The 25,226-nt window shown below is 43.4% G+C and overlaps 1 protein-coding gene across 7 annotated transcripts in view; it reads left to right on the top strand.

The window, feature by feature from the left end:
- The window catches only part of CTNND2 (catenin delta 2), a 928,994-nt gene that overhangs the window by 656,838 nt on the left and 246,930 nt on the right, over positions 1-25,226 (top strand). For all 7 annotated transcript variants that reach the window (XM_025387612.1, XM_025387608.1, XM_025387606.1 and 4 more), the window contains one exon: positions 7,454-7,586. In XM_025387612.1, coding sequence (XP_025243397.1) covers positions 7,454-7,586 — 133 coding nt within the window. The remainder of the gene's footprint in view (positions 1-7,453; positions 7,587-25,226) is intronic.

Below are 25,226 nucleotides of genomic sequence, written 5' to 3'. Positions count from 1 at the left end.
CCCCAAAAAAAAAAAAAAAAAAAAAAAAAAAAAAAAATAATGTCCACACAGCCCTGCCCTCAATGGAAATAGTTTAGATTGCAATCAAAGTGAGCCATGTCCACCACCATAAAGCTTTGCTGAAAATAGTTTGAAATTGTGAGGATTCTAGTTGTCCTGGGACTCTTTCCAATGGAGAAACTAACTTGATAAGACATTGTGACAATGCATCAACTTTTTGGTTTCCGTACCAGCAGAACAGTCATGAACTGGTGAACATAGTCATGAACTGGTGAACATAGTCATGAACTGTTGGCTGCTTAGCTGTGCTGAGCGTTGTGATTTTAACAACTCAGATAGTCCATGTAAGAGTGAGGATTTAGTCACAATACTGTGGGCCTGTGTGACAAGTTTTAATGGAGAAAAGGTTACATTTGCATATCCCCAGTTCCATTAACATTTCTAAAGTGAAGCCCAGTCACAAATGAGAGTTACGAGTTTGGCTACTGTGGGAAATTGTAGAGGGTTCTCATTTCTCCTCTTCTTAGTTACATACAATACCTGACATTTCTGGAGAGCCCAAGCTGGGTGCCAGCAACTGCTCTGAGGGGTTCACATATATTATTTCTAATCATACCAGTAATACTCCCAGGTAGGAATTTTTATCTCAGTGGGACAGATGGACTCGATATTCATCTACACAGTGAGTACCTCCCTGCCAGCCAGCAAGACTCAGACCCAAGCCCAAGGCTGCAGAGACAGTTAACGGTGGAGCAGGATTCCAACCAGGTCTGGTTGCATCCAAAGACCATTTCCCACTGTAGCACACTGCCTCCCAAGGGGAGTTAGGAAGAAAGGAAATTGTTTTGAAAGGGCAAATTTTACTACTAGCCAAAGCAGTGTCCCCCTTTACATTTAGAGTTCTTCAAGTAAGTATAATATCTAAATGAATACACATCAGTGAAAGATTGTAAGGTTTATAAAACCTTAAGTGGTAGTACATAGATTTTAAAGAGAAATGCATCCCTTTTGGCAGTCTTAAAGTAAAAATTACTAGAAAATATCTAGCTCTTAGTAGTTTTTCAAGCACTTTCGTATATATTATTTTATTTTGGCATTTTAAGAGAAATGCAGTAAAATAGGTGGTATTATTCTTTATATATTGATCCATGGAAACTAAGGCCAGCAAGGTCTAAGGGACTGTCCTGTATTTATGGGATAAAAGGGACAGAGCCAGATGCTCAAATTCTGAACTTCTTGACAGGTATTCTGATGCCAAATCCTGTGCTCATTCTAAAACAACAGTCAAGAGGGAAAGATTTACAACATCCTTGCCCAACAAAACTGATCAAATACAGTACATGTTGAGACCAGAGCTTCTCAACTCGGGCTCTTGTGGCATTTGGGGACCAATAATTCTTTGTTGTAGGGACTGTCCTGTGCACTGCCCTAGGTTGGCTGCTTCCCTGGCCTCTACCCACTGGATGCCAGCAGCGCCTTCCACAGGTGACAACCGAAACTGTCTTCAGGCTTTGCCAAATGTCCTCGGAGGGACACTGTTTTAGACGTTATTCTTTAGACGTTGTCTTTAAAAAAATCACTGTTTTAGACATTATTTCAAGAGAATGATTATAGCAGGCAACATAGTTTTATGGCTACATTTATGAATTTGAGAGAAGACAACTAGCATTTTATTCCAGCTTCATCACTTAAGTTCAGTAACACCTTAAGTTGCCTCTTCTGTAAGATGAAAATAAACCACACAATGTTCATTAAGGTTTAGAACATTAAAGTGTGGGAGCAGAGAACCTTGGCAACTGACTTTTAGTTTGTGCTCACATTATTACTGGAGATTATTATTCTTCCTGTTCTGTAATTCTAAACAAATCTTACTTGATTTCTTTTTCACAATACTATCCACAGACCAAGTCCAGATTTTTTTGTATTGGAATGAATGATCTTTCATGATCTCATCTCAAACTTGCTTTCCAGCCCCTGCTCCAACTCCCCCTGTTCCTAGACAGCCCTCCTCTCTGGAGGCCCCCATCCCCTTCACAGCTATGCCCCCGACATGCTGAATCGCTCACCTTCCCCAAATAACCCCTCCTGTGACTTCACACTTTGGTGTGTTCCCTCCTCTGATATTTGTTCTTTCCAGAACTTTTTTGTCTTACAAGATCCTCTTTGTCCTTAAGGATTAAGACCTTATCTGAAGAAACCATACTATACAGTGAATTCCAGCCAAAATGATTCGGACAGACTTATTTTCTCCGGGCCTGCTGCTATTTCTCTGGGGTATATCTCCATGATCAGCAAAAAGAAAACCAAACAGAATCTCATCTAAGCGAAACGAAACTGTTATGGAAAAAGAGCCTTGGAGATAAATCATTCCCCCAGACTTTCTGCTGGAGGGTGCTCTTTTAGCATCTATTTTGTGAAATTGAGGAGAACATTTGAAAAGATTAGTCTTTTCTTAGTGGGTAACTGCTGCAGTGACTGAGTCCTGAGGGACTGCCAATTAGAATAAACCAGAAGTCAATGGCCTGGAGACACAATCAACTCCAACCCAATTTCTGGGAAGCTGGTTTAAGGCCAGAGGATTTGAACACTAACTTTACATTCACCTTCCAGTCTTGTCTGGCTTTGTGATCTGGGCTTTTTCTCCTTCACCCCCTTTCACTGTGCCCCAGAGTTGCCCCCCATAAATGTTGCACCTTCACGTCCCCCTCACAGATTGTTGTCTAAGCGCAGTGGGAAGCCACTGGTGAGTCTAAGCCATAGAGTTGTGGGATGCGATGGAGGCATAGAGAAGGCTGCTCAGGTTAGCAGCATGGACAGGGACTCCTCTGTGTGTGTTGGTGTGTGTGAGCATGTTGTGTGTGTGTGAGCATGTTATGTGTGTGTGTGCATGTTCGGTGTGTGTATTGGGTGTATGTGTGTTGGGTGTTGGGTGTGTGTTTGGTGTGTGTGCATATGTGTTAGGGGTGGGTGTGTGTGGGCTGTGTGTGTGTTGGGTGTGTGTGTTGTGTGCGTGATGTGGGTGTGTGTGTGCGTGATGTGTGTGTGTGTGTGTGTTGTATGTGTGCTCAGTGTGTGTTGGGTATGTGTGTGTTGGGTATGTGTGTGTTGGGGTGTGTGTGTGCTGTGTGTGTGTGTTGAGTGTGTGTGGGTTGGGGTGTGTGTGCTGAGTGTGTGTGTTGGATGTGTGTTGTGGGTGTGTGTGCTCAGTGTGTGTGTGTGTGTTGGGGGTGTGTGTGCTGAGTGTATGTGTTGGGTGTGTGTTGAGGGTGTCTGCTAAGTGTATGTGTGTGTTGGGTGTTTGTGAGTTGGGGTGTGTGTGCTGAGTGTATGTGTGTTGGGTGTGTGTTGGGGGTGTGTTGGGCATGTGTGTGCTGAGTGTATGTGTGTATTGGGTGTGTGTTGGGGGGTGTGTTGGAGGTGTGTGTGCTGAGTGTATGTGTGTGTTGGGTGTGTGTGGATTGGGAGTGTGTGTGCTTAGTGTATATGTGTGTTGGGTGTGTGTGCTGAGTGTATGTGTGTGTTGGGTGTGTGTGGGTTGAGGTGTGTGTGTGTTGGGAGTGTGTGCTGAGTGTATGTATGTGTTGGGTGTGTGTGTGTTGGGTGTTGGGTGTGTGTTTGGTGTGTGTGCATATGTGTTAGGGGTGGGTGTGTGTGGGCTGTGTGTGTGTTGGGTGTGTGTGTTGTGTGCGTGATGTGGGTGTGTGTGTGCTGAGTGTATGTGTGTATTGGGTGTGTATGGGTTGGGGTGTGTGTGCTCAGTGTATGTGTGTGTTGGCTGTGTGTGGGTTGGGAGTGTGTGTGCTTAGTGTATGTGTGTGTTGGGTGTGTGTGGGTTGGGAATGTGTGTGCTGAGTGTATGTGTGTGTTGGGTGTGTGTGGGTTGGGAATGTGTGTGCTGAGTGTATGTGTGTGTTGGGTGTGTGTGGGTTGGGAGTGTGTGTGCTTAGTGTATATGTGTGTTGGGTGTGTGTGCTGAGTGTATGTGTGTGTTGGGTGTGTGTGGGTTGAGGTGTGTGTGTGTTGGGAGTGTGTGCTGAGTGTATGTATGTGTTGGGTGTGTGTGGGTTGGGAGTGTGTGTGCTGAGTGTATGTGTGTATTTGGTGCGTGTAGGTTGGGGTATATGTGCTGAGTGTATGTGTGTGTTGGGTGTGTGTGTGTGTGTTGGGGGTGTGTGTGTGTGTGTAGGTTGGGGTATATGTGCTGAGTGTATGTGTGTGTTGGGGGGGTGTGTGTGTGTTGGGTGTCTAATCTAGAAATGACTCTTGCTCTTCTGAGAGTCACCAGTAGAACTGTGGAAACACTGTCTCTGTCCAAGCCCTTTCTTCATTCCTTGGCACCTTCATTCTTTCAAAACGCATTTATGTGGAGTCCATCTGATGTCAGGGAGAACTGTAGGAACCAGCTGATAAAGATGACCAACAGAGTTGCGGCCCTGGCTTCAAAGCCTACCAGAGTGAAGCAAGAGATGGTCACCTCATGGCCCACAGCATGACTGTGTCATCCTCCACTGGGCATTGCATGGATAGGAGTTGGGACGGGATTCCCTGAGGAAGTCGTAAAGAGCCTGAGGCCCCGCATTTGAGTGAGAGGCCACTAGGCCAGGTGACAGGAGGACAGGAGCAGAGGCAGGCCAGGGCCAAGCAGGAGCCAGCGAGGCAGGAGTGGGTGAGCCCAGTAAGGCCTCCAAGGTCATGGGAGTGTCTTAGACTCTCAAGGACAGTGGGAGCCATTGTGGAGTGTGGAGCAGGAAAGTGGCACAATCACGTGTGCATGTCTGCATGTTTAAATGCCTCAGGTGGGAAGAGTGGTGATTGGGAGGTGGGAGGACATTTGCAGATCAGCAGAATGAAGGTAAGTAACGAGGTCTGGGAGAGCAGAAGTGGGGAGGGAAGGGATGCTTGGGATTCCAGAGGTTTGGGGGTTGGGGACAGGGCAGAGCTGGCAACAGCCTTTCTTTTGACCTAGTGTGAGGGACGTGGATCCCTTCTGCACTCATGAGTCTTTGGAATGTTCATCCACCTGTCTGAGTTTGGGGAGGGTGTGTGCAAGTACGTGTGCACAGGTGCATGCATGTGTGCAAAGAGCCCCTAAGTCTGCTCCCTAGAGTTCTCGTTCAAAAGGTGTTCTTGGCATACGCCATGTAAGCCGTCGCCTAATAGAGCAATTACTGACTGGTTAATAAAATAGATTGAAATGAATTATTTATTAATCACTTTCCGAAAGCATAGTTTTACCTGAATTCATCTTAACCATCCAGTGTCTCTACACTTCTAATTTTAATTAACAGATATTTAGTAGATTTTGATTTAATTTGCATAAAGAATATAATTCTAGAGGGCTACTCTTATAAGAAGGACTGTGCTATCTGAGCGTTGCAGACGTGGTTTAGAATTATAAAACAAAAGAAATTAAATTTTTTAAAAAAACAGGCTTTACATTTTTAATTCTATGTTTTCTACTGTGATCACATAGCCAAGAAGGATTCAATAGTTTGTTCATTATCAGCAATCACTTGAGTAGGTTTCTTTACACATAAATTATTATACTGTATGTCTTTCTGAGTATGTGAGTCTGTGTGTGTATATATATATAATCTGTCTGACTGTATGTAAATTTATAAAATGCTAAATGCGCATTAAATAGAATGCTTTATCCTTCCAATAAAAACTAAGCCACTTCAAGAGGTATTCTATTTCATATTGTATTCACTTGCTGTAAAGGAAGCACCAACATGTTTCAAGGTTTGCCTGACAACCTCTACCAGTTGTGATAAAGGAAAGATAAAGAGACGAGGTTAAAATCTTTGAGAACACTTTTAACCTTTGTCTGTTCCTTCTCTATCCCATTTTTCATGTCTTCTTTTCCTAGATGACAGCATCGACCTGGCATTGATAGGATGTATGCTTTTGAGTTGTTTCGTGAGGAATAGAGGTGGTTGCAAAACTGGCTCATTTCTTTTCTAGCCTGTCCTTTGGATAAATAGTGCCCTTTGGTGGCTTGTGGGGTCAAGTTTTTACCTGTGGTCTTGGAGGTTGCTATTTTATTTCTCTGTTAAAAATTGGTTCCCTGCTGCAGGGATAGAATTCATACAGTTGGTCCTGTTAGCAGCATGGTCTAACTGGTTGAGCGGAGAGATTTAATAAAAGAATATTTCTTTGTATGACAGTACAATCAAGATAATGTTTTAGAATGGACTTAAATATTTTAGAGCATATTGCTTAAGATGACAACCAGCTTTTTGGAGTAGCTCAGATGTAAAAAGGAGGAGACAGGAAAATGTGCAATGCATAAAATGTATTAACGTTCTGCAAATAAGCCTAGCTTTTTAAATAAATAATTTCCTTTTATAAAGTCATTATGTTATTATATTTTTATCCCCAGAGAATTGTATAGGGCCCCTGTCTCTTTTTAAAGAAGAGATTGTGAAAATAACAACTGTAATAAAAATAATAATGATAGAAACATTGGCTGCTGTCACAACGTTTTGGATTGGACTCATCCAATTCTGTTTTCTCTTGTCCGATAATTTAGCTTAATTCTGTGCCTGAATCAGACTATTGAAACAATATGCTAAAATAGATATGACCTCTATACCTGATCCATTTAAGATGGAAATGGTGACACACGCCTGTAACCCTAGCTATTTGGGAGGCTGAGGTGGGAGGATGGCTTGAGCCCAGGAGTTTGAGGCTGTAGGGAACTATAATTACGCCACTGCACTCTAGCCTGGGTGACACAGTAAGACCCCATCTCTTAAAAAAGTTAAAAATAAATAAATGAATAATCCACTTAAGCTCAAATGAAAATGTGTTTATTAAAATCATATGCTATTTTATTTTTCATAATCTTCATTAACATGTAACTTCAGTTGATAGATTGATCTGTATATATAATCTATATAATCAATATATGTAGTATGCACATGTTTACACTTGAAAACTATTTACTATGCCAGGCACGATGGCTCACGCCTGTAATCCCAGCACTTTGGGAGGCCGAGGCGGGCGGATCACGAGGTCAGGAGATCGAGACTATCCTGGCTAACACGGTGAAACCCCGTCTCTACTAAAAATATGAAAAGTTAGCTGGGCGTGGTGGCGGGCGCCTGTAGTCTCAGCTACTCAGGAGGCTGAGACAGGAGAATGGTGTGAACCCGGGAGGCGGAGCTTGCAGTGAGCCAAGATCACACCACTGCACTCCAGCCTGGCGACAGAGTGAGACTCCATCTCAAAAAAAAAAATAAAAAAATACAAAAGAATAAGAAAACTATTTACTCTAGGAAATCTCTTCCAAATCCTCTTAAATGGGTCTGCGTGTAAGAAAACCAGAACAGTCATCTGTGAAATATCTTCTTATAAACTCAAGGTACATTTCATACATGAGCTAACCATATGTTAACAGTGTGGTAGTATTTCTCTCTCATATTTTCCCCTGTTCTTTCCTTTTGTTCAGAGAGTTTGGATGGAGAGACCCGGAACTGCCGGAAGTGATTCAGATGCTGCAGCACCAGTTTCCCTCAGTCCAGTCTAATGCGGCAGCCTACTTGCAACACCTCTGTTTTGGAGACAACAAAATTAAAGCCGAGGTAAGTGCTCCTTGGATTCTGAAGTGATTGGTGTCAGATTCATAAGCCCTCAGATCTTCTTAATGTTGGCGGGGAAAGGAATTAGGAGAACTGAAGTTACGCTTTTAAAATTTAGATCTATATTTATGACTAAAACATAGCATGTTTCATGTAATTGATTAGCAGGCCTTTCATGCATTCTTCACTTTTAGTATTTGAATACTGAGGAACGGAGGACCAATAGTGTATGCTAGTTATCAATAGAGGCTGGATTGTCAAATGCCATACTTGGAATTTGATTTGTCTTTCTCTTCCTGATTCCGACTGGGAGTTTTCTCTGCCCCTGAATCCTAAAGACATACTAAGTATCAATTGTTATCTCCTCAAATTACAATAACATTATTATAGTCAGTATAAGCTATGACCTGGCTTTCCTGAAGAACTCATTGATAGGATAAGGACTCTAGGCACTAACTTGGTTTTGTGTTATAACCACGTGTTTGGTGCTATTTACAAAGGAGTAGTGGATTAAATGTGGATATGTGTTCCATTAAGGAGACTATTGTCCATGTCCATCATGTAAACAGCTGTTAACATGCTCTGTGTTTTTGGAATACATAAAGTGCATATATTGTGCTGTGTGGTATTTTTGGAGAATCACAGTGGTCGCTGCAGCCAAATCTAACTTTTTGAGACGAGGGACAAGCATTTGCATATAAGGAACTGAGTAGTCAATTTTTTAAAAAAAGATTTTGTAAACTATAACGAGTCATCTTTATGGCATGTAAGCAATTCTGGGGATGAATCTAAATTAGTTTAAGAGTGGAAAGAGAGACTTGAAGATATAATTGCAATTTATTATAGATTTTGCTTGCTTGCATGGGGATATACATAGCCTCATGGCTTTTTATATTTTTCCATCTCTCTTCCCCTGGGACCGCAGGGAACATGGTCCATGCTCATGCTTATCAGGAAAGTGCTGTTTCTTTGTGGAATGAATATAGAGCGATGGTTCTCAACCAGGTGTCACTTTGTCCCAAGGTACATTTGACATCTGGAGACATCTTTGGTTGTCCTAGCTGGAGGAGGCTGTGGGTATCACTCGTAGAAATCAGGGATGCTGCAAAACATCCCAGAAAGTGCAGGGCAGCCCTCCAAAGAGAATCACCCAGCCCGAAATGTCAGCAGTGCCAAAGTTTAGATACAGAGAAATATTGTCCATCTGAGAAAATTTTTAAATGTGAAAAAATTTTAAATGTGGAAAAAAAAAAATGAGGTCAGTTAAATTGACCTAAAAAAGCATTAAAGTTATGTGTGACTATTGTCCCAAACAGATGTTAACTTAGTCATTCTCTATTTTTAATAGAAAAAAAAATGGCCATGCAAAATTAAGGACAGATTTCTGACTAGGGGATCGCATACCATCATCATATATTGTCCTTTTTTGAAGACCATAAGTTTTCTCTTTTTTGAAGACTATAACTTTGAGAGTTTCTCCAAAGGTCATGAAAGTATTTCATTTCATTGTTAGCATGAATTGATTCAAGAGTGTTGTGGTGCCCTGCCAAAGTGGGATGGACTCCCACCCAAAATTTGGTTGTTCTGATGCCAAGGTTGCTGGCATGACTCACACACCAAGAGGGCCTGAAAAGGTATCACTTACACAGTGAGGATCTCTGGGTCAAGCACAGTGGATCCTAGGCAGGTCCAAAATTGGCTTGAGAAAGCTTTTGGAAAGGAAATTGGCATGGAGTTTTTATGGTTGTAGGAAGTGGGTTCTCACATGCAGACTGGGCCTTGTACGGGTTGAAACCCCTGCTGGTACCAGAAAAGGAAGCTCTTGAGTTTTCTCAGCTTGCTCAGATGTGGGGCAGAGGAGGGAAGGGTGAGGCTTCAAAGCTGTCAGAAGTCAAACATCAAGAGATAGAGTCAGACTCTATTACAGGGAGTCACCCGGCCAGGTAGTGCAGGCTTCATGGCCCAGGGAAGTCTGAAGTCATGGTCTAACTGGCTCCGTAAACATGATCCATGGGCCAGCCTTGGGGCCTCTCAGTGGCGATGCCACCTGACAGGAGCTGTAGTGACAGCAGCTGTAGACTTGTTTCTGGCTACATCAGAATGACCCCTAGCGCACTATAGTGAACACAGGCCTTCCAATGAAGGGGCGACCAGCACAAGTCATGGCGAATGGATGAGCTTCCCGGGCTGGCTTTCCTGCTTACCAGCTCAGTCACCTCGAACTACCTGATTATACTGGGGCCTCTTTTCTAATCTTTAAAATGAAGATGCTTCTACCTTCTCTGTAGAGTCTTTGTAAGAATCAAATGACTTAACATATGCAAACTGCTTAGTGGTGAAATGTGCATTCATCCTCCTTCGTTTTGGCCAGGAACAGTAAAGACACTAAAGTTACTGTTTTATTTCATGTATATTTCTAGGTGTCAGTGTGTACATGTGTCTCTGTGTGTACATGCGTCTGTGTCTGTGTGTATGCCTGTGTCTCTGTGTGTGTATGTGTGTGTCTTAGTGTGTCTGTGTGTGTATGTCTGTGTGTGTGTGTGTGTACATATGTGTGCTTCTGCTTATTTTTTTTTTTATTTTGCTATGGGTGCCCTCAAGGTTGCTTGTATCACTTCTCATTGTTTGGGGTGGCCCCCAGCAGCTGGCACTCCTAGCAGCAGTTCATGTTATCGATGGCAACCCTCCATACTACCTTCTAAAGGCTGCAAACACTGCCAGGACCCATGATAATGTTCCCAGGAGACCTGGGAGGCTGGAATGAGAAGGAAGGGAAGTGTGATGTATGACTGAGTGTACACCCTGATCCAGAGTTGACAAAATGAGATTGAAGTTAGCAAGTGTTAGCCAAAGGAACATGGGAAGTACAAAAGACTTAAATAAAACACAAAGTGAGCTTCCAGAGTTTCCCTTTCTTTCTCCCATTCAGTCACATAGGGAGGCATGCATATTTGCATGCACACACACACACACACACACACACACGTAAACTCTAATAAGGATTCTACACAGATCTATTTTGTTCTCTCATTCTAACTGCAAGTCCAAACTATTAGTAATTGGTTCTCCCTTTGTGACAGATGGCTGCCTGTCGTGTTTTCATATACAGACATTGATTTTTGTAATTACCTGTTGTCCAAATACTAATCTTGCAGGCACTAGCCTTTCCAAATTTACTCAGTCCTCTAGTCTTTCTATTGCATTTTATTGAACTGATTTAGCCCTTCAGTCTACATTTCATTATTGGTATTGACTTTGCTCACACAATGCGTAGGCCATTGAAAAAAAAGGCAGAACTACATCTTCTATATGCAGGGGGTCATAAATCATTCCCTTCTTGTTCCTTATTCCTGTGATTTGTACAGTGTTAATATAATAAAGCCAAGAACATCAGTTTTTTTCCAAAATGATAACTAGATCTTATATGTGCAATGATGAGAATTTGCTTCTGTAAGTCAGCAGATAAAAATCCTCATCCCTAGCTTTTCCTACTGCTCTAGTGAACTTGGATTTAACACCATCTCCTCAGTTCCCCTCTGTATTAGTCCATTCTCATGCTGCTATGAAGAAATACCCAAGACTGGGTTATTTATAAAGAACAGAGGTTTAATGGACTCGTGGTTCTGCATGGCTGGGGAGGCCTCAGGAAACTTATAATCATGGCAGAAGGCACCTCTTCACAGAGCAGCAGGAGAGAGAATGAGTACAAGCAGGGGAAATGTCAGACACTTATAAAACCATCAGATCTCGTGAGAACTCACTGTCATGAGAGCAGCAGTGGGGGGAACTGCCCCCATGATCTAGTTACCTCTACCTGGTCCCACCCTTGACATCTGGGGATTATTACAATTCAAAATGAGATTTGGGTGAGGACACAGAGCCAAACCATATCATTCTGCCCTAGCCCCTCCCAAGTCTCATGTCCTCACATTTTAAAACACAATCATACTTTCCCAACAATCCCCAAAGTCTTAACTCATTTCAGCATTAACCCAAGAGTCGAAGTCCAAAGTCTCATCTGAGACAAGGCAAGTCTCTTCTCCCTATGAGCCTGTAAAATCAAACACAAGTTAGTTCCTTCCAAGGTGCAATTGGGGGTACAGTCAGTGGGTAAATATACCTATTCCAAGTGGGAGAAATTGGCCAAAACAAGGGGGCTACAGGCCCCATGCAAGCTTAAAATCTAACAGGGCAATCATTAAACCTTAAAGTTCCAAAATGATCTCCTTTGACTTCATGTCTCACTTGCGGGTCATGGTGATGCAAAAGATGGGCTCCCATGGCCTTGGGCAGCTCTCTCCTATGGCTTTGCAGGGAACAGCCCCACTCCCAGCTGCTTTCACAGTATGATGTTGAGTGTCTGCAGCTTTTCCAGGCATATGGTGCAAGCTGTCAGTGGATCTACCATTCTGGGTTTTGGAGGATGGTGAACCTCTACTCACAGCTCCAATAGGCAGTGCCCCAGTGGGGACTGTGTGTGGGGGCTCCAGCCCCTTGTTTCTCTTCCTCACTGCACTAGCAGAGGTTCTCCATGAGGCCTCCACCCCTGCAACAAACCTCTGCCTGGACATTCAGGGCATTTCCACCCATCCTATGAAATCTAGGCAGAGATTCTCAAACCTTAATTCTTGACTTTTGTGCACCCACAGGCTCAACACAACATGGAAGCCACCAAGGCTTGGGGCTTGCACCCTCTGAAGCAATGGCCTGAGCTGTACCTTGGCCCCTTTTAGCCATGACTGGAGCCAACGCATCTGAGACACAGGGCACCATGTCCTGAGGCTGCACAGAGCAGGGAGGCCCTGGGCCAAGCCCACAAAACCATTTTTCCCTCCTAGGCCTCCATGCCTGTGAAGAGAGGGGAAGTGAAGGTCTCTGAGATGCCCTGGAGATATTTTCCCCATTGTCTTGGTGATTAGCATTCATTTGGCTTCTTGTTACTTATGCAGATTTCTGCAGCAAGCTTGAATTTCTCCCCAGAAAATGAGTTTTCCTTTTGTATCACATTATCAGGCCTCAAATTTTTCAAACTTCTATGCTCTGCTTTCTCTTGAATGGTTTGTGACTTAGATATTTCTTCTGCCACATACCCTAAATCATCTCTCTCAGTTTCAAAGTTCCGCAGATCTCTGGGGCAGGAGCAAAATGCTGCCAGTCTCTTTGCTAAAGCATAGCAAGAGTCACCTTTGCTCCAGTTCCCAAGAAGTTCCTTATATCTATCTGAGACCACCTCAGCCTAGACTTCATTGTCCATATCACTATCAGCGTTTTGGTCAAAGCCATTTAACAAGTCTCTAGGAAGTTCCAAACTTTCGCACATCTACGTGTCTTCTTCTGAGCCCTCCAAACTGTTCCAACCTCTGCCCATTACCTAGTTTCAAAGATGCTTCCATATGTTCAAGAGTCTTTACAATGACAGCCCACTCCTGGTACCAATTTACTCAAGACTGGGTAATTTATAAAAGAAAGAAGTTTAATTGACTCACAGCATTGGGAAGGCCTCAGGAAACTTGCAATCATGGCAGAAGGCACCTTTTCACAGGGTGGCAGGGGAGAGAATGTGTTCAAGCAGGGGAAGTGTCAGATGCTCAGATCTCATGAGACTCACTCATTATCACAAGAACAGCATGGAGGAAACCACCCATGTGATCTGATTACCTTCACCTGGTCCTGCCTTTGACACATGGGGATTTTTACAATTCAAAGTGAGATTTAGGTGGGGACACAGAACCAAACCATATCACCCTCCCAGCAGTGAGGTGGAACTGAGGAGGGAGGGCTGGGCGGGGTCTAGCTCAGCAATCTCCAGTGACTAAGGCAGAGTTTGAATTCCACTGAGTTCTCTGATCCAGGGTAGGATATTTGGCTTTAAATACTTTGTAGATCAGCAAGTGTTTAAAAACTTGAGATAGGAGTGTAGTCACATAGGCAGTAGTCAGAGCCAGATTGAGATAAGATCAGAAGAAAAGCAGTCGAGGAAAAATTAAAGAGGATGGGAAAAGGAGAAGGAATAAAGTGAGGGTTCAGGTGATTGCTGCAAACACAGTTTGTGTGGTCCATATTCATGGGCTAATGAATATCTGAGATGGAAGTGGATCCTTGCACTTTCAAGGGCACAGGCATGATTAGTGTGGATGGATGGCAGTACTCCTTGAACGATGTCTGTCATCTACCCTGTCTCCTAGATTGTTGGGAAAGTCGGCATAAATTAAGCCTCTAGACAGAGGAATTATTAAACATGGATACTCCCTCAGGTGTATGGACTATAAGCATCTTTTAGGAGGTGTCTAAATGCTGCTAACTTTTGAGCATTTTTTATAAATCTTTTCTTCATTCTTTTTGGAAACTCCCCTCAGCTAAGAATGAAGAAAAGATTCATTCTTTTCTTCATTATCCCATTGATTTGGGGACACTAAGTACATTTCATGGGTTGTGAGGATTGCAGTTTATTTATGTGCCTCCTGCCTGCACTTTTCCCGATTTCTTCCAATGCACACACCAGAGTTGGCATGCAGGTGGCACCCCCTTTCATATATAGACAGTTATACAAAACAAAGAGTGTATATATGTACATATATGTACACACTATATGGCTTCATTCAAGGTAATATGTATCTTAGTGATTTAGAAGTGTGTGCACATTTTCAAGTGGCAAATAGGGATTATTTTTAAATGTTTAAATATTTCTGTTTATATATTTATTTTTAGAGACAAGGCCTCTTTCTGTCACCCAGGCTGGAGTGCAGTGGTGTACAATCATAGCACACTGTAGCCTTGAACTCCGGGGCACACGCGGTCCTCAGCCTTAACCTCTCAAGTATCTGGGATTATAGGTGTGCACCACCATGCCCAGCTACATATTTAATTTTGTTATAAGTTAATAAATCAATTAACTTTTAAAAATGTAAGTTAAGCTAACAAAAATTACAAATGTTCAAATAATTGGAAAATGTATTTTCTTTTAAACATAGACCATCCTGTTGACATGCCTCATTTTTAAACAACATGCCTTATTTCAAAAATTCAAACTTTATTATGTGACTTTATGTGTAAGAAGGATTGACTTGTACTCCTTTCTTTTTGTTAGAAGTGTCTGGTGAGCAGCACTGATAAAGATGTAATTTCAGGTTTTGACCTGATTACTTCTTGCTATATCAAAAAGTAGCTTCAACTGTCATATATATATATATATATGAAGTATTTCCAGATCTTATATAGTAAACTTACAGAGGCACAAGATAAGAACTCTTGCTCTAGGAAATCAATATTGATTTTATTTTTCTAACTCCCAACAATCTTTCCAATTACCTTATCATCCTAACTGCTATAAAGCATTTTTGTTTTTAAAGAAATGAAATTTTCAGTCCTAGTGGAACACAAAAGAGTATATTGATAGCTAGCTTTGTGTTAGTGGGAGGGTCCAAATATCAATAGCATATAGATCCTATCTTTAAGGAATCTGGCTGGGTGTGGTGGCTCATGCCTGTAATCTGAGCACTTTGGGAGGCCGAGGTGGGAGGATTGCTTAAGCTCAGGAGTTCAAGACCAGCATCAGCGACATAGCCAGAGCTTGTCTCTACAAAAAAATGCAAAAATTAGCTGGGCACAGTGGTGCACCCCTGCAGTCTCTGCTACTTGGGAGGCTGAGGCAGGAGGATCTCTTGAGCCTGGAAGGATGAGGCTGCAGTGAGTGGAGATCAGGCCACTGCACTCCAGCCTGGGTGACAGAGTGAGACTCTGTCTCAAAAAAAAAAAAAGAAAAAGAAAAAAAGAATCCACAACCTGCAGGAGAGAAAATAAGTAAACAGGGCATTCTAATACTGTGTGTTACACATGATGGAGAGGTGAAGCCACAGCAGTAAACTGGGCATTCGCATTCGCATTTTTTTTTCTTTTTAGAGACGCAGAGTCTCCTCTGTTGCCCAGGCTGGAGTGCAGTGGCACAACATTGGCTCACTGCAACCTCTGCCCCCTGGTACAAGTGATTCTCCTGCCTCAGCCTCCCAAGCAGCTAGGTTTATAAGCATTCACCACCACACCAGGCTAATTTTTGTATTTTTAGTAGAGATGGGACCATGTTGGCCAGGCTGGTCATGAACCCCTGACCTCAGGAGATCCACCAGCCTTGGCCTCCCAAAGTGCTGGGATTACAGGTGTGAACCATCACACCCAGTCAACAGGGCGTTCTAATACCATGTGTTAAGGCGTGATGAACAGATGACACCACAGCTGGCGAGAGTCCTTACAGAATGCTTACATCCCAGCCTTGTGGAGTCAGGGAAAGCCGCCTGCTTCCTACACTGATGGCTACACTAAGTCTTAAATTAGAAGTTGCCAGAAAAATATAACCTATGGCATACCCACTTAGAACTGATGGAAGACAGCCATCGTATTTGCAGTTGTCTGTTTGTGTGTATGTGTCTGTGTGTCTGGACTAGATAGTTTCAATATATTTATATCATTTATACTAATATTTTGTCGAAATTCAGATTGCCTTTAAGTATAGAACATAGAAATTGATTTCTGTGTATAAAATATGCATACGTTTCCCCTCCCCCATAACTTTTTATTCCAACAAATTTAGACTATTACATCTGTTAAAAAAAATTGAGGCCGGGCGCGGTGGCTCAAGCCTGTAATCCCAGCACTTTGGGAGGCCGAGATGGGCGGATCACAAGGTCAGGAGATCGAGACCATCCTGGCTAACCCGGTGAAACCCCGTCTCTACTAAAAAATACAAAAAACTAGCCGGGCGAGGTGGCGGGCGCCTGTAGTTCCAGCTACTCGGGAGGCTGAGGCAGGAGAATGGCGTGAACCCGGGAGGCGGAGCTTGCAGTGAGCTGAGATCCGGCCACTGCACTCCAGCCTGGGCGACAGAGCGAGACTCCGTCTCAAAAAAAAAAAAAAAAATTGAGACTTGTTCCTGTCTACTAGACTTAAAGTGCTTCATAATTTCTATTTTATTCTTAGTTCTTTCTACCTCATATAGTTCAAGCGAATGTGCTATTCATCTTTTCAGTCGACTACCTTTGAATCATTTCTTCTTTCTTTCATCGTAAATTGTTTCACATTTTTGAAAAAGAGCCCGTATTTCTTTGATTAAATATCAGTAAAGAGGATACCACTGAGCTTATAGCAAGGGCTCTGGAGCCAGGCTGCCTGCATTTGAACCCTGGCTGCCATGCCACTTTCTAGCTCCATGACCTTGAGCAAGTTGCTTTACCTCTCTGAGACTCCATCTCCCAGACTATGAAACTGCGTTGAGACTCCATATCATGGTAGAGAGAACACACGTAGACTGCCAGCACAGAGCAGGTGGCAAAGGAGTGTGAGTTATTCTTAGTATGGGCTGCAAAATAAATAAGGAAATCTCTTTCCAACAGTTAAATGTAAAACCAATTCCAGTTTTATAGACAGAATACTTGTACTGTTCATCATCCACATTTTGAGATCTGCTGTTGTCGGCAAGGGAAGCTGAATGCACACACACGTTGTGTGTGACTCTGTGCTAAGCCGCTGTTTACACAACTAGATTCAACTACTGCCCTTTAGGAAGTTAGAATCAAAGAGCCGTCTGTACATACCAACATAAAGCAACATATAGACCCAAATACTTGATATATTGATATGTGAAAGTGAAACTAATTCATATTCAACAGATAATCATGGAGCGACTTTAAAGTTCCAGGCTCTGTTTTTGACCTCAATAATCCAGCAGTGAACAAAATAGACCCCCGTGAGTAGGGGGAAGCAACAATAAACACATATAGGCTGATATCACAAATCTCGAATTGTAGCTCCCATAATTCCCACATGTCGTGGGAGGGACCCAGTGGGAGGTAATTGAATCGTGAGGACGGGTCTGTCTTCTGCTGTTCTTGTGATAGTAAGTCTCACGAGACTTGATGGTTTTGTAAAGGGGAGTTTCCCAGCACAAATTCTTTCTTTGTCAGATGCCATGTAAGATGTCCCTTTGCTCTTTCTTCATCTTCCGCCATGATCGTGAGGCCTCCTCAGCCATGTGGAACTATGAGTCAATTAAACCTCTTTCCTTTATAAATTATCCAGTCTCGAGTGTGTCTTTATCAGACGTGTGAAAAAGGACTAATACACAGGCATGCATTGATCATGGGTGAGATGGTGATGCGGGCCATGGAGGAAATACAACACAGTAAAGCGGGTGGACAGTGATAAGGAGTGGGTGGAGAGAGGCAGCTGCCATTCTGTAGCAAATGGTCAGGAAAGCCCTCTCTGAGAAGATCTCTGAGAAGCAGCCTCGGAGCAGAGCTTGAAGGCAGTCAGAGAGAGAACCTCAGAGCTAGGTCTCTAAGGCATGTGCTCCAGGAGTGTGCTTCCAAGGGCTGTGGGAAGCAAGTACCATACACTGAGAGATGTGGAACAATGGAAATATGTTCTCCCATGATGCTGGAGGCTAGAAGTCCAAGACTGAGAAGGGGCAGGGCCATGGTCACTCTGAGACTCAGGGTGGAATCCTTCCTTGCCTCTGCCTGGCTTCTGCTGGTGGCCACCAGTACTCAGCATTCTTTGGCTTTATGGATGCATCACTCTAATCTCTGCCTCTGTCTTCATGTGGCCATCTCCTCTAGGCGTGTTTCTTTCTGTATCTCTTCTCCTCTTCTTATAAGGGCTTACATTGTACTGGATTAGGACCTATCCTAATGACATGATCTTAACTTGATTACATCTGTGTAGACCCTATTTCCAAACAAGGCCATGTTTGTAGGTCCCAGATGCTAGGGTTTCGATATATCTTTTGTGGGGGACGATATTCAGCCGATAACAAGGAGTAACAAAGAGTGTGGCTGGAACCTAGAAAGTGAGGTGGCGAGGGGTAGGAGGTGAGAGTAGACAAGTAATATCCCAGGGTTGGATCACGTAAACCACGTAGGCCAATGCCCTGTTATTAATATCACAGGAGAGAGAGCTGGGTGTGCTTTTTGGCAGGGTGGTTTGGAAAGTAATGCATCTTAAGAAACAGTGCTTCACCAGATTGTGGAATCTATGAAATGGTCAAAGGAGGGATAGCTGGTGGTATAAAAGGAGAGGGAGAGAAGCTCTAAAGAAGAAGGGAAATGGGTAAATTCACTGGGTAGTGTCAGCCAAGAAGAGGTGAGAGACCAAACTGCAATGCAAGAAGACAAGGCGTTTATTGGGGTCTTAATCTTAGAAATTGTAATTCAGGAGACAATTTGGCTTCTGAAGAGACAGAGGGGAGTAGGGGATTTTAAGAGAAAACTAAAAGGAAGCTCAGAGTGATTACACAAATTGTTTTGGAGAATTATTATTGGTAGAGGTGGCTGACTTAGAACATGCGTCCATAGTTTACTGGTGGTCACTGTTCAAGGGTTGCAGTGCTGGAGAAATTCAGCTGTTTTCCAGAATGTGATGGTCACTGCAGTTTGACCCACTTCAAAGGTTCCAGACAAGTTCCTGGTTTTTCCTGGTTTTTTTTAGTTGTTTTTTGTTTGTTTGTTTGTTTTGCCAGTTAGCAAGAAACACAGGCTGTCCTTCTCACAATGACTGTCTGACTCCAGTTTAGAGCTCTGAACCACAGAGACAGCATGTCATATATCACACTTCACAGCGGGATTGCCCGGGAAGATGTAAAAGAAGCCAAAAAGGGCTGCCCAGTAACCTACAGTAGCCACTTGTAATCATCCAAAAATGACACAAAGAAAGTGTCATAAAAACAAAGTGGCTTATTGGATCTGAAGGAGATGTGAGTGATTTATGATAGGACATGTAATCTGTAATTAGGAAGTAAACCAGAAAGACTCAGAAATAAGAGAACGTTAGTAAGTGGGAGAAAGTGGAGGGGTATTTGACTAAGAACCTTCCAGAACAACACTGTGGAATAGTCCAGGAGCCACGAGGCAAGATGAAGCTCTCCTGTGAGGTTGGCCACCAGGATGCTAGCGGCTGTGCACACAGCCTGCAAGAAACAGCTGGGTGACATGTGAGAAGTTAGGTCAGCACAAAGGAAAAGAAGGAAGGCAGTGACTTTAACAAACAGAGGTATAATTCCTATTTCAAAAAGATATGGACTCTTGTCATGTTTAAATACAGCCAGGGAAGGAGGAAGAAGAGAGCGAGGAATGTGCTGAGGGTCAGTGTACCAGGCCTCAGTGGAGGGGTTAGCTCTGTGGAGAAGTTAAAGCTTCTCAAGATCTACAACCTTTATGAACACAAGAGAGATGTGATATGTGATCCACAGTGAGCACTACTGCAGCCAGAGGCCAATATATTTTTTCCATTTTCATGAAGGCTTGGTCCTTCACACATGAAGGATGATGGACGAGGCACACTCAGGAATTATTGAGCCAGTGCTTTGAGCGGAAAGGACCATGAGTCATCCTCAGTGGAGGAGATAATAAGAAGGCAATATTGCTAACAGCCTGGGACAGAATTACAACTAAAGAGGACAAATACCACTGCATGGAGGTATAGATCAACTTGGAGGGTAAGGCAGAATCATAGACTCAGAATACAGGGGGAAAAGCCTAGTAAGAAGGCCCCCAGAGACACCAAATCATGGTGATTTGGTCGTGTTTTTACTTAGCAACAGATGGGATAGATGAGACGCAGGTGATCCCAGGCCAGGTGATCCCAGGCCAGGTGGCCCACTGCTGCTCCCTGCCATACGCATCTCTTTTTTGCATATTGTATACCTCTCTACCCTCCTGTCTCCACTGCCTGCTCCTTTTAACTCTCCTTTCTCCTCCTCTTCCTCCTAAACCTAAGCTGGTTCTAGCATCCTGTAGCCATCAAGAGGCTTGTCCTGACCTTGGAGATTTTCCCTGCAGGCTAAAGAGACTTTAGGCTCCTCCAACAAAGGCCTCTCCTCCCAAATGTCAGGGAAGCATCAGATGTCAGCATGACAGTTCTGTGTGAGGTGCCAAATGAGCACCTCTTCTGACTCTAGAGGTCACTAAGCAGAGACTTCAGCAGATATGGCTCCCCCAGGACCAAGCTGAAGGGCCCAGTCCTTGATAGAAGAGCTAATCTCTCTAGGGGTAGTAGAGACCTCACTGGTTTGGTGATCTTTTCCATTTAGAAGTTTAACAGGAGAACTAGGAGAGGAAAGGAAACTACACTTGGGGAAGATGGAGCCTAAGGATGGGAATAGCCCTTAAAGTTTGCAGGAGGCAGCAAGAAAGGAAAACTGGCATCTTCTTCCCCAACTGGCTGTCAACTCAGCTTCTGAGCTGGTGACTTGCCTTGGGCTGCTGGAGTACAGTGGGGAGATCACACAGGGATTCAGCCAGACTTTGAGCAAGGACCGTGTTCCTCTATGCTTAAAGGTTTCTTCAAGGAAGATGGATAAGGGCAGGGTCGCAGGGGAGAGAAGAGACTAGCGATGGAGGGATTTAGATGTGTTCCTGCAGGAGTATGGCAGAAGGGGCGAAGCAAGGTGTAGGCATCAAAGATGCAGAGCCAAAAGTGCAAAGATTTGGGGCGGCAGAGAACTCCAGCCACCTAACTGGCCCCTGCTGGAGCCCAGGAGTCACCTTGGCAGAGATGGCCCACAGACATAGGCAGTGGCCTGGTAGCCTAATGGCCTTTATGTAAGGAAACACTTCTTCCTTCTCCCTCCCACCTCCAGTGAGAAAGGAGAAAGAACAGGGTGGAAGGAGATGGGTGGGAAGGGCACACCAGGAGGTTGGAGCTCACGTCCAGCCTGCTTCAGGAGGTGGGATGCTGGAGATGGGGAGGGGAAAGGATGGAAGTGGTAAAATGGACAGGCTTATTCCTTTTAATGTTTTTGAGACAGGGTCTCACTATCTCCCAGGCTGGAGTGCAGTGGTGTGATCAGAGTTCACTGCAGCCTTGACCTCCTGAACTCAAGAAATCCTCCTGCTTTGGCCACCCAAGTAGCTGGGACTCCAGACAATGGCCACCATGCCATGCTATTTTTTTTTTTTTTTTGTAGAGACAGGGTCTCCCTATGTTGCCCAGGATGATCTTGAACTCCTAGACTCAAGTGATCCTCCAGCCTTTGCCTCCCAAAGTGCTGAGAGTACAGCTGTGAACCACCACGCCCCACAGGCTTTTTCTTTATAACCAGAAGGAGACCATTTTAATAGCCCAAAGTGAATGAAGTTAAGGAATCAGACCAATATCGTGATGAAATGTAGCTACCCCGCAGCAAGGCGAGACTCCTGATTAAATCCACCAGGTACACTAAGTTCCCTTTGCAAAACAGACATGAGTCAGAGAGCAGTCTCTGAAAGTGGGTCATGACTTGCGAACAATGATGCAGCAGGTATTTTTCAAACCTCTTTGAAGTTTCCTTTCTGGGTTTGCTAAATTTCACTTTGGGTTATTTTAACTCCATTTCTTCTTTGGGCCACGCTTCCCTTCTATTTTAATGGGTCTTCTTTTTATCTTCCACCCGCCTCTCCACCCGGTTTGTAGTCTTTGCAATAATGAGCAGAAGAAACAGATGACCTGCGTGAATGTCAGTCCATTCACATTTGCATCACAGGTGAAGGAATCAGCACTGTCTGAGGGATTTCTCACTGTGCTTTGCTGTTTTGAAGCATTTCTGGTATGTCATCATTTAGAGAAGAAGACCTGTACCTGAAGAACTAGTTGCTTTTTCAGGGACATAGTTCAACTTTATATCCACCATAAACTTCTTCATCTGGCATTCTGGTCATTTCTTTTGCTTTAGTCTGTAGGGGAAGTGGCAGCAAAACTCTGGCCTTTCTCCTCCTGGTGACACTCGGCTTCTTATTGCTACCAACTCAGCACCCTCAGGCCTTGTTTCCAAGTGAAAATCTCTAAATCATTGAACCAAGGAAGAGGCATCTTGTTTATCTGTCATTTTCTTGATTTTTCCCCTCCAGACGTTCTCCAGGTTTTTCTGGCTCACAGAACTGGAGAGAACATTTTGTCAAAATACCGAGAGAGTCAATACAAGAAGGCTTCGTATCATGTGATGTCCATGCATAGATTATAAGGAACCATCATCTCCTAAGATTTCATTGCAGTTACGAGCTTTCCTATATTTTTGCAATCTCTGTTTCATTAATCCACCCTATGTAAATGATCTTAGACTTACTCCTTTTGAGCCTCTGACCACTCTTCCAACCTTATCTTCCAAGGTTATTGTTCCAGTTCATTCTAAATCTAAAGATTTAGACCTCCTCAACGTGGTGGAACTACAAAAGCATAATAAGCTTGCTCTCTGGGCACCTACATGTGCCATCTTGGAAATAGTTAACACAATGGAGGGGAAGAGCCTCCCTGCCTTGAACAGGTGCCCCAGTTGACTGACTTTAAATGTATGCAAATTTCTGGCTTGACCACATTTCAGTCATTTCATATCAGAAGCTGATTGGAAGATCTGTGTCTTCTTATTAGACACACTTCAGCATTACAAATGTTTTTTAAATGTTTCAAGGAAAGCTATAGGTGCTCATTATATGACTATTCTAGTTTGTTAGCCCTAGTGCACTTTCTAACCACACTCCAAATGTAAGGAAAAAAAAACCTGCTTTGCTAAGAGCTCTTCAAAATTCACATTGCTCTTCTGTACTTACAATCTTTCTTAATTAATTTGCCTCTTGCATGACAAGTAGAACACTGAGTTGGCATTAACTCTTTTGTTATTTGTATTTAATTGTACTTATGGGATGATTTCTGTGTTTCCTGTGGATCTATACAGGCTCTCTTCAACTTCCAAAGATTGTTTAAAAGAATCTTGCAATTGAAATGTATGTTCCCTGGAAACACTGTGATATATTAGGAGATTAGGCCCACACAAGCTTTGTTAAGCCAAAACGTCTCTGAACTCTAGCAGTCGGTGAATAATACTGGCATATCCAATCTCTAAGTATTTATGGAGATGGTCAAAGAGCATTCCAGTAGGATGCTCGGGACTCATCCCAGCACAACATACCCTTGCATAGAAGGGTATGTTCGCTGCACAGTTTCAAGCTTTGGAATGGAAGTGGGGACTAGCCTTGCTACTGACCCCAGGTTATCAAATCTGTTGTCTGGAGCAGGGGTCCTGGAAAAATGGAGACAAATGAAAAGGAGCACAGACACAATGACATTGCCATTGTTAGGAGGGCTAGGTGAGCTTTGGGACTCCAAGTATAAACTGAATGACGGAGATGTCAGGAGTAGAAGCTCCTGTCTGCATTTCCCTTAAATCCCAAGGGAACTTCTCAGACTTCACCAACTGCCTGGCACTCCCTTCATTTAATTCTACTTAACCTAACTACTGTTCTTTCTGTTGCCACCACCTATGGGGCTTTTAAGCCAGTTTCCCTCTTTCCTGTCCACTGGGGAATAAGACACAACCTCCCGGCTGTTCCTTATTCTTTTCTATGTAATGCAAACACACTCTCAATTTTGATGGGTTTTTTTATGGGTTTTTACCATCTTCACATGTGATGGAGAAGCATACCAGGAATTAAATGTTTCCTTCCTGTGTGTCCCTCTTCTGTTTTTCTTTCCTTTGTGAAGACACTAATAATAATATCGTGTACAAATGATAAAAGGGTGACATGGACAGTTGAGCTGAACACTTCCCTTCGATTGTCTTAGAGAGCTCCCCTTTCAAGATGGAGCTGTTTGACGATTACTGGTGAGTGGAGCTGGGGAGGTGGAGTGAGAACTAGGCCCCCCTATTCACAGGCTGGAATAACTCTACCCTATCCTAAGAGATACTGAGATTAGACCACAGAAGAAAGAACTCTGTCAACAGAGATCTAAAATTTCAGAGCTGAATAGTTTCCAAAGTTCTTTTCCTGGGCCAAAGTCAAGGTGTCCTGAGGGGAGATTCTGATCCTTTGACTTTTTCGGCTTCTGAAGGCTGGCTGCATTCCTGGACTTCTGGCCCCTTCCTTCAACTTCAGATTTCATCATTCTGACCTCTGGCTCTAACATCACATCCCCTCTCCCTGCTTTCTTCTTATAAACACTCTTGTGATGACATTGGGACCATCCAGATAATCCAGAACAATTGTCCCATCTCAAGTTTCTTAATCACAGCAACAAAGTCCCTTTTGCTATGTAAGGTCATATATTCACAGGGATTAAGACCTGGACATCTTCAGGGAGGAGAATTACTCAGCCTATCATAGAAGTCCTTGTCCACCAATAAGTAAAACCTATATACCTTGGAAGAAAAAAGAAAAATTGATGTTCTTCTCTCTGCTATAAGATTCTAGGAAATTTAGAGTACTTATGCTTAAGTTAGCTGATTTGAAAAATTCCCTGATGGAGGTTCAGGAAGGGATGAAACATGGTGTTCATGAAGAAAGATTTTGATTCCATTCTTGTGATGGTGGGAGGATTAATAGTGGAAGCAGGTGAGGAGGACCAGCTAGGTGACCCCACTGCATGGGGAGGGCTGGTCTACTCTTTCACCACTTCTACCAAGAGATCTGGGACCACATGTTGAAGCTAGTTTTATGGCCATTGGTTGGGAAGCCACATTTTACACTGAGCTTAATCAGTGTAATTATACCTGGCCATCGTACTAAAGAAGTGGAGGCTGCTCAGAGAGATTAGGGAAAGGTGGCTGTTCAAAAGGAAAGGTCTCATTTCATATCCAACTGGCCCAGCCACACCTTATGTGCAGGCCAGGGTGAGCTTCCACATGAGGGG

The sequence above is a fragment of the Theropithecus gelada genome, chromosome 6, assembly GCF_003255815.1.
Source record: "Theropithecus gelada isolate Dixy chromosome 6, Tgel_1.0, whole genome shotgun sequence".
Taxonomy (NCBI): Eukaryota; Metazoa; Chordata; class Mammalia; order Primates; family Cercopithecidae; genus Theropithecus; species Theropithecus gelada.
The sequence above is the reverse complement of the archived record's forward strand: the minus strand, read 5'-3'. Positions and strand labels throughout refer to the sequence as shown.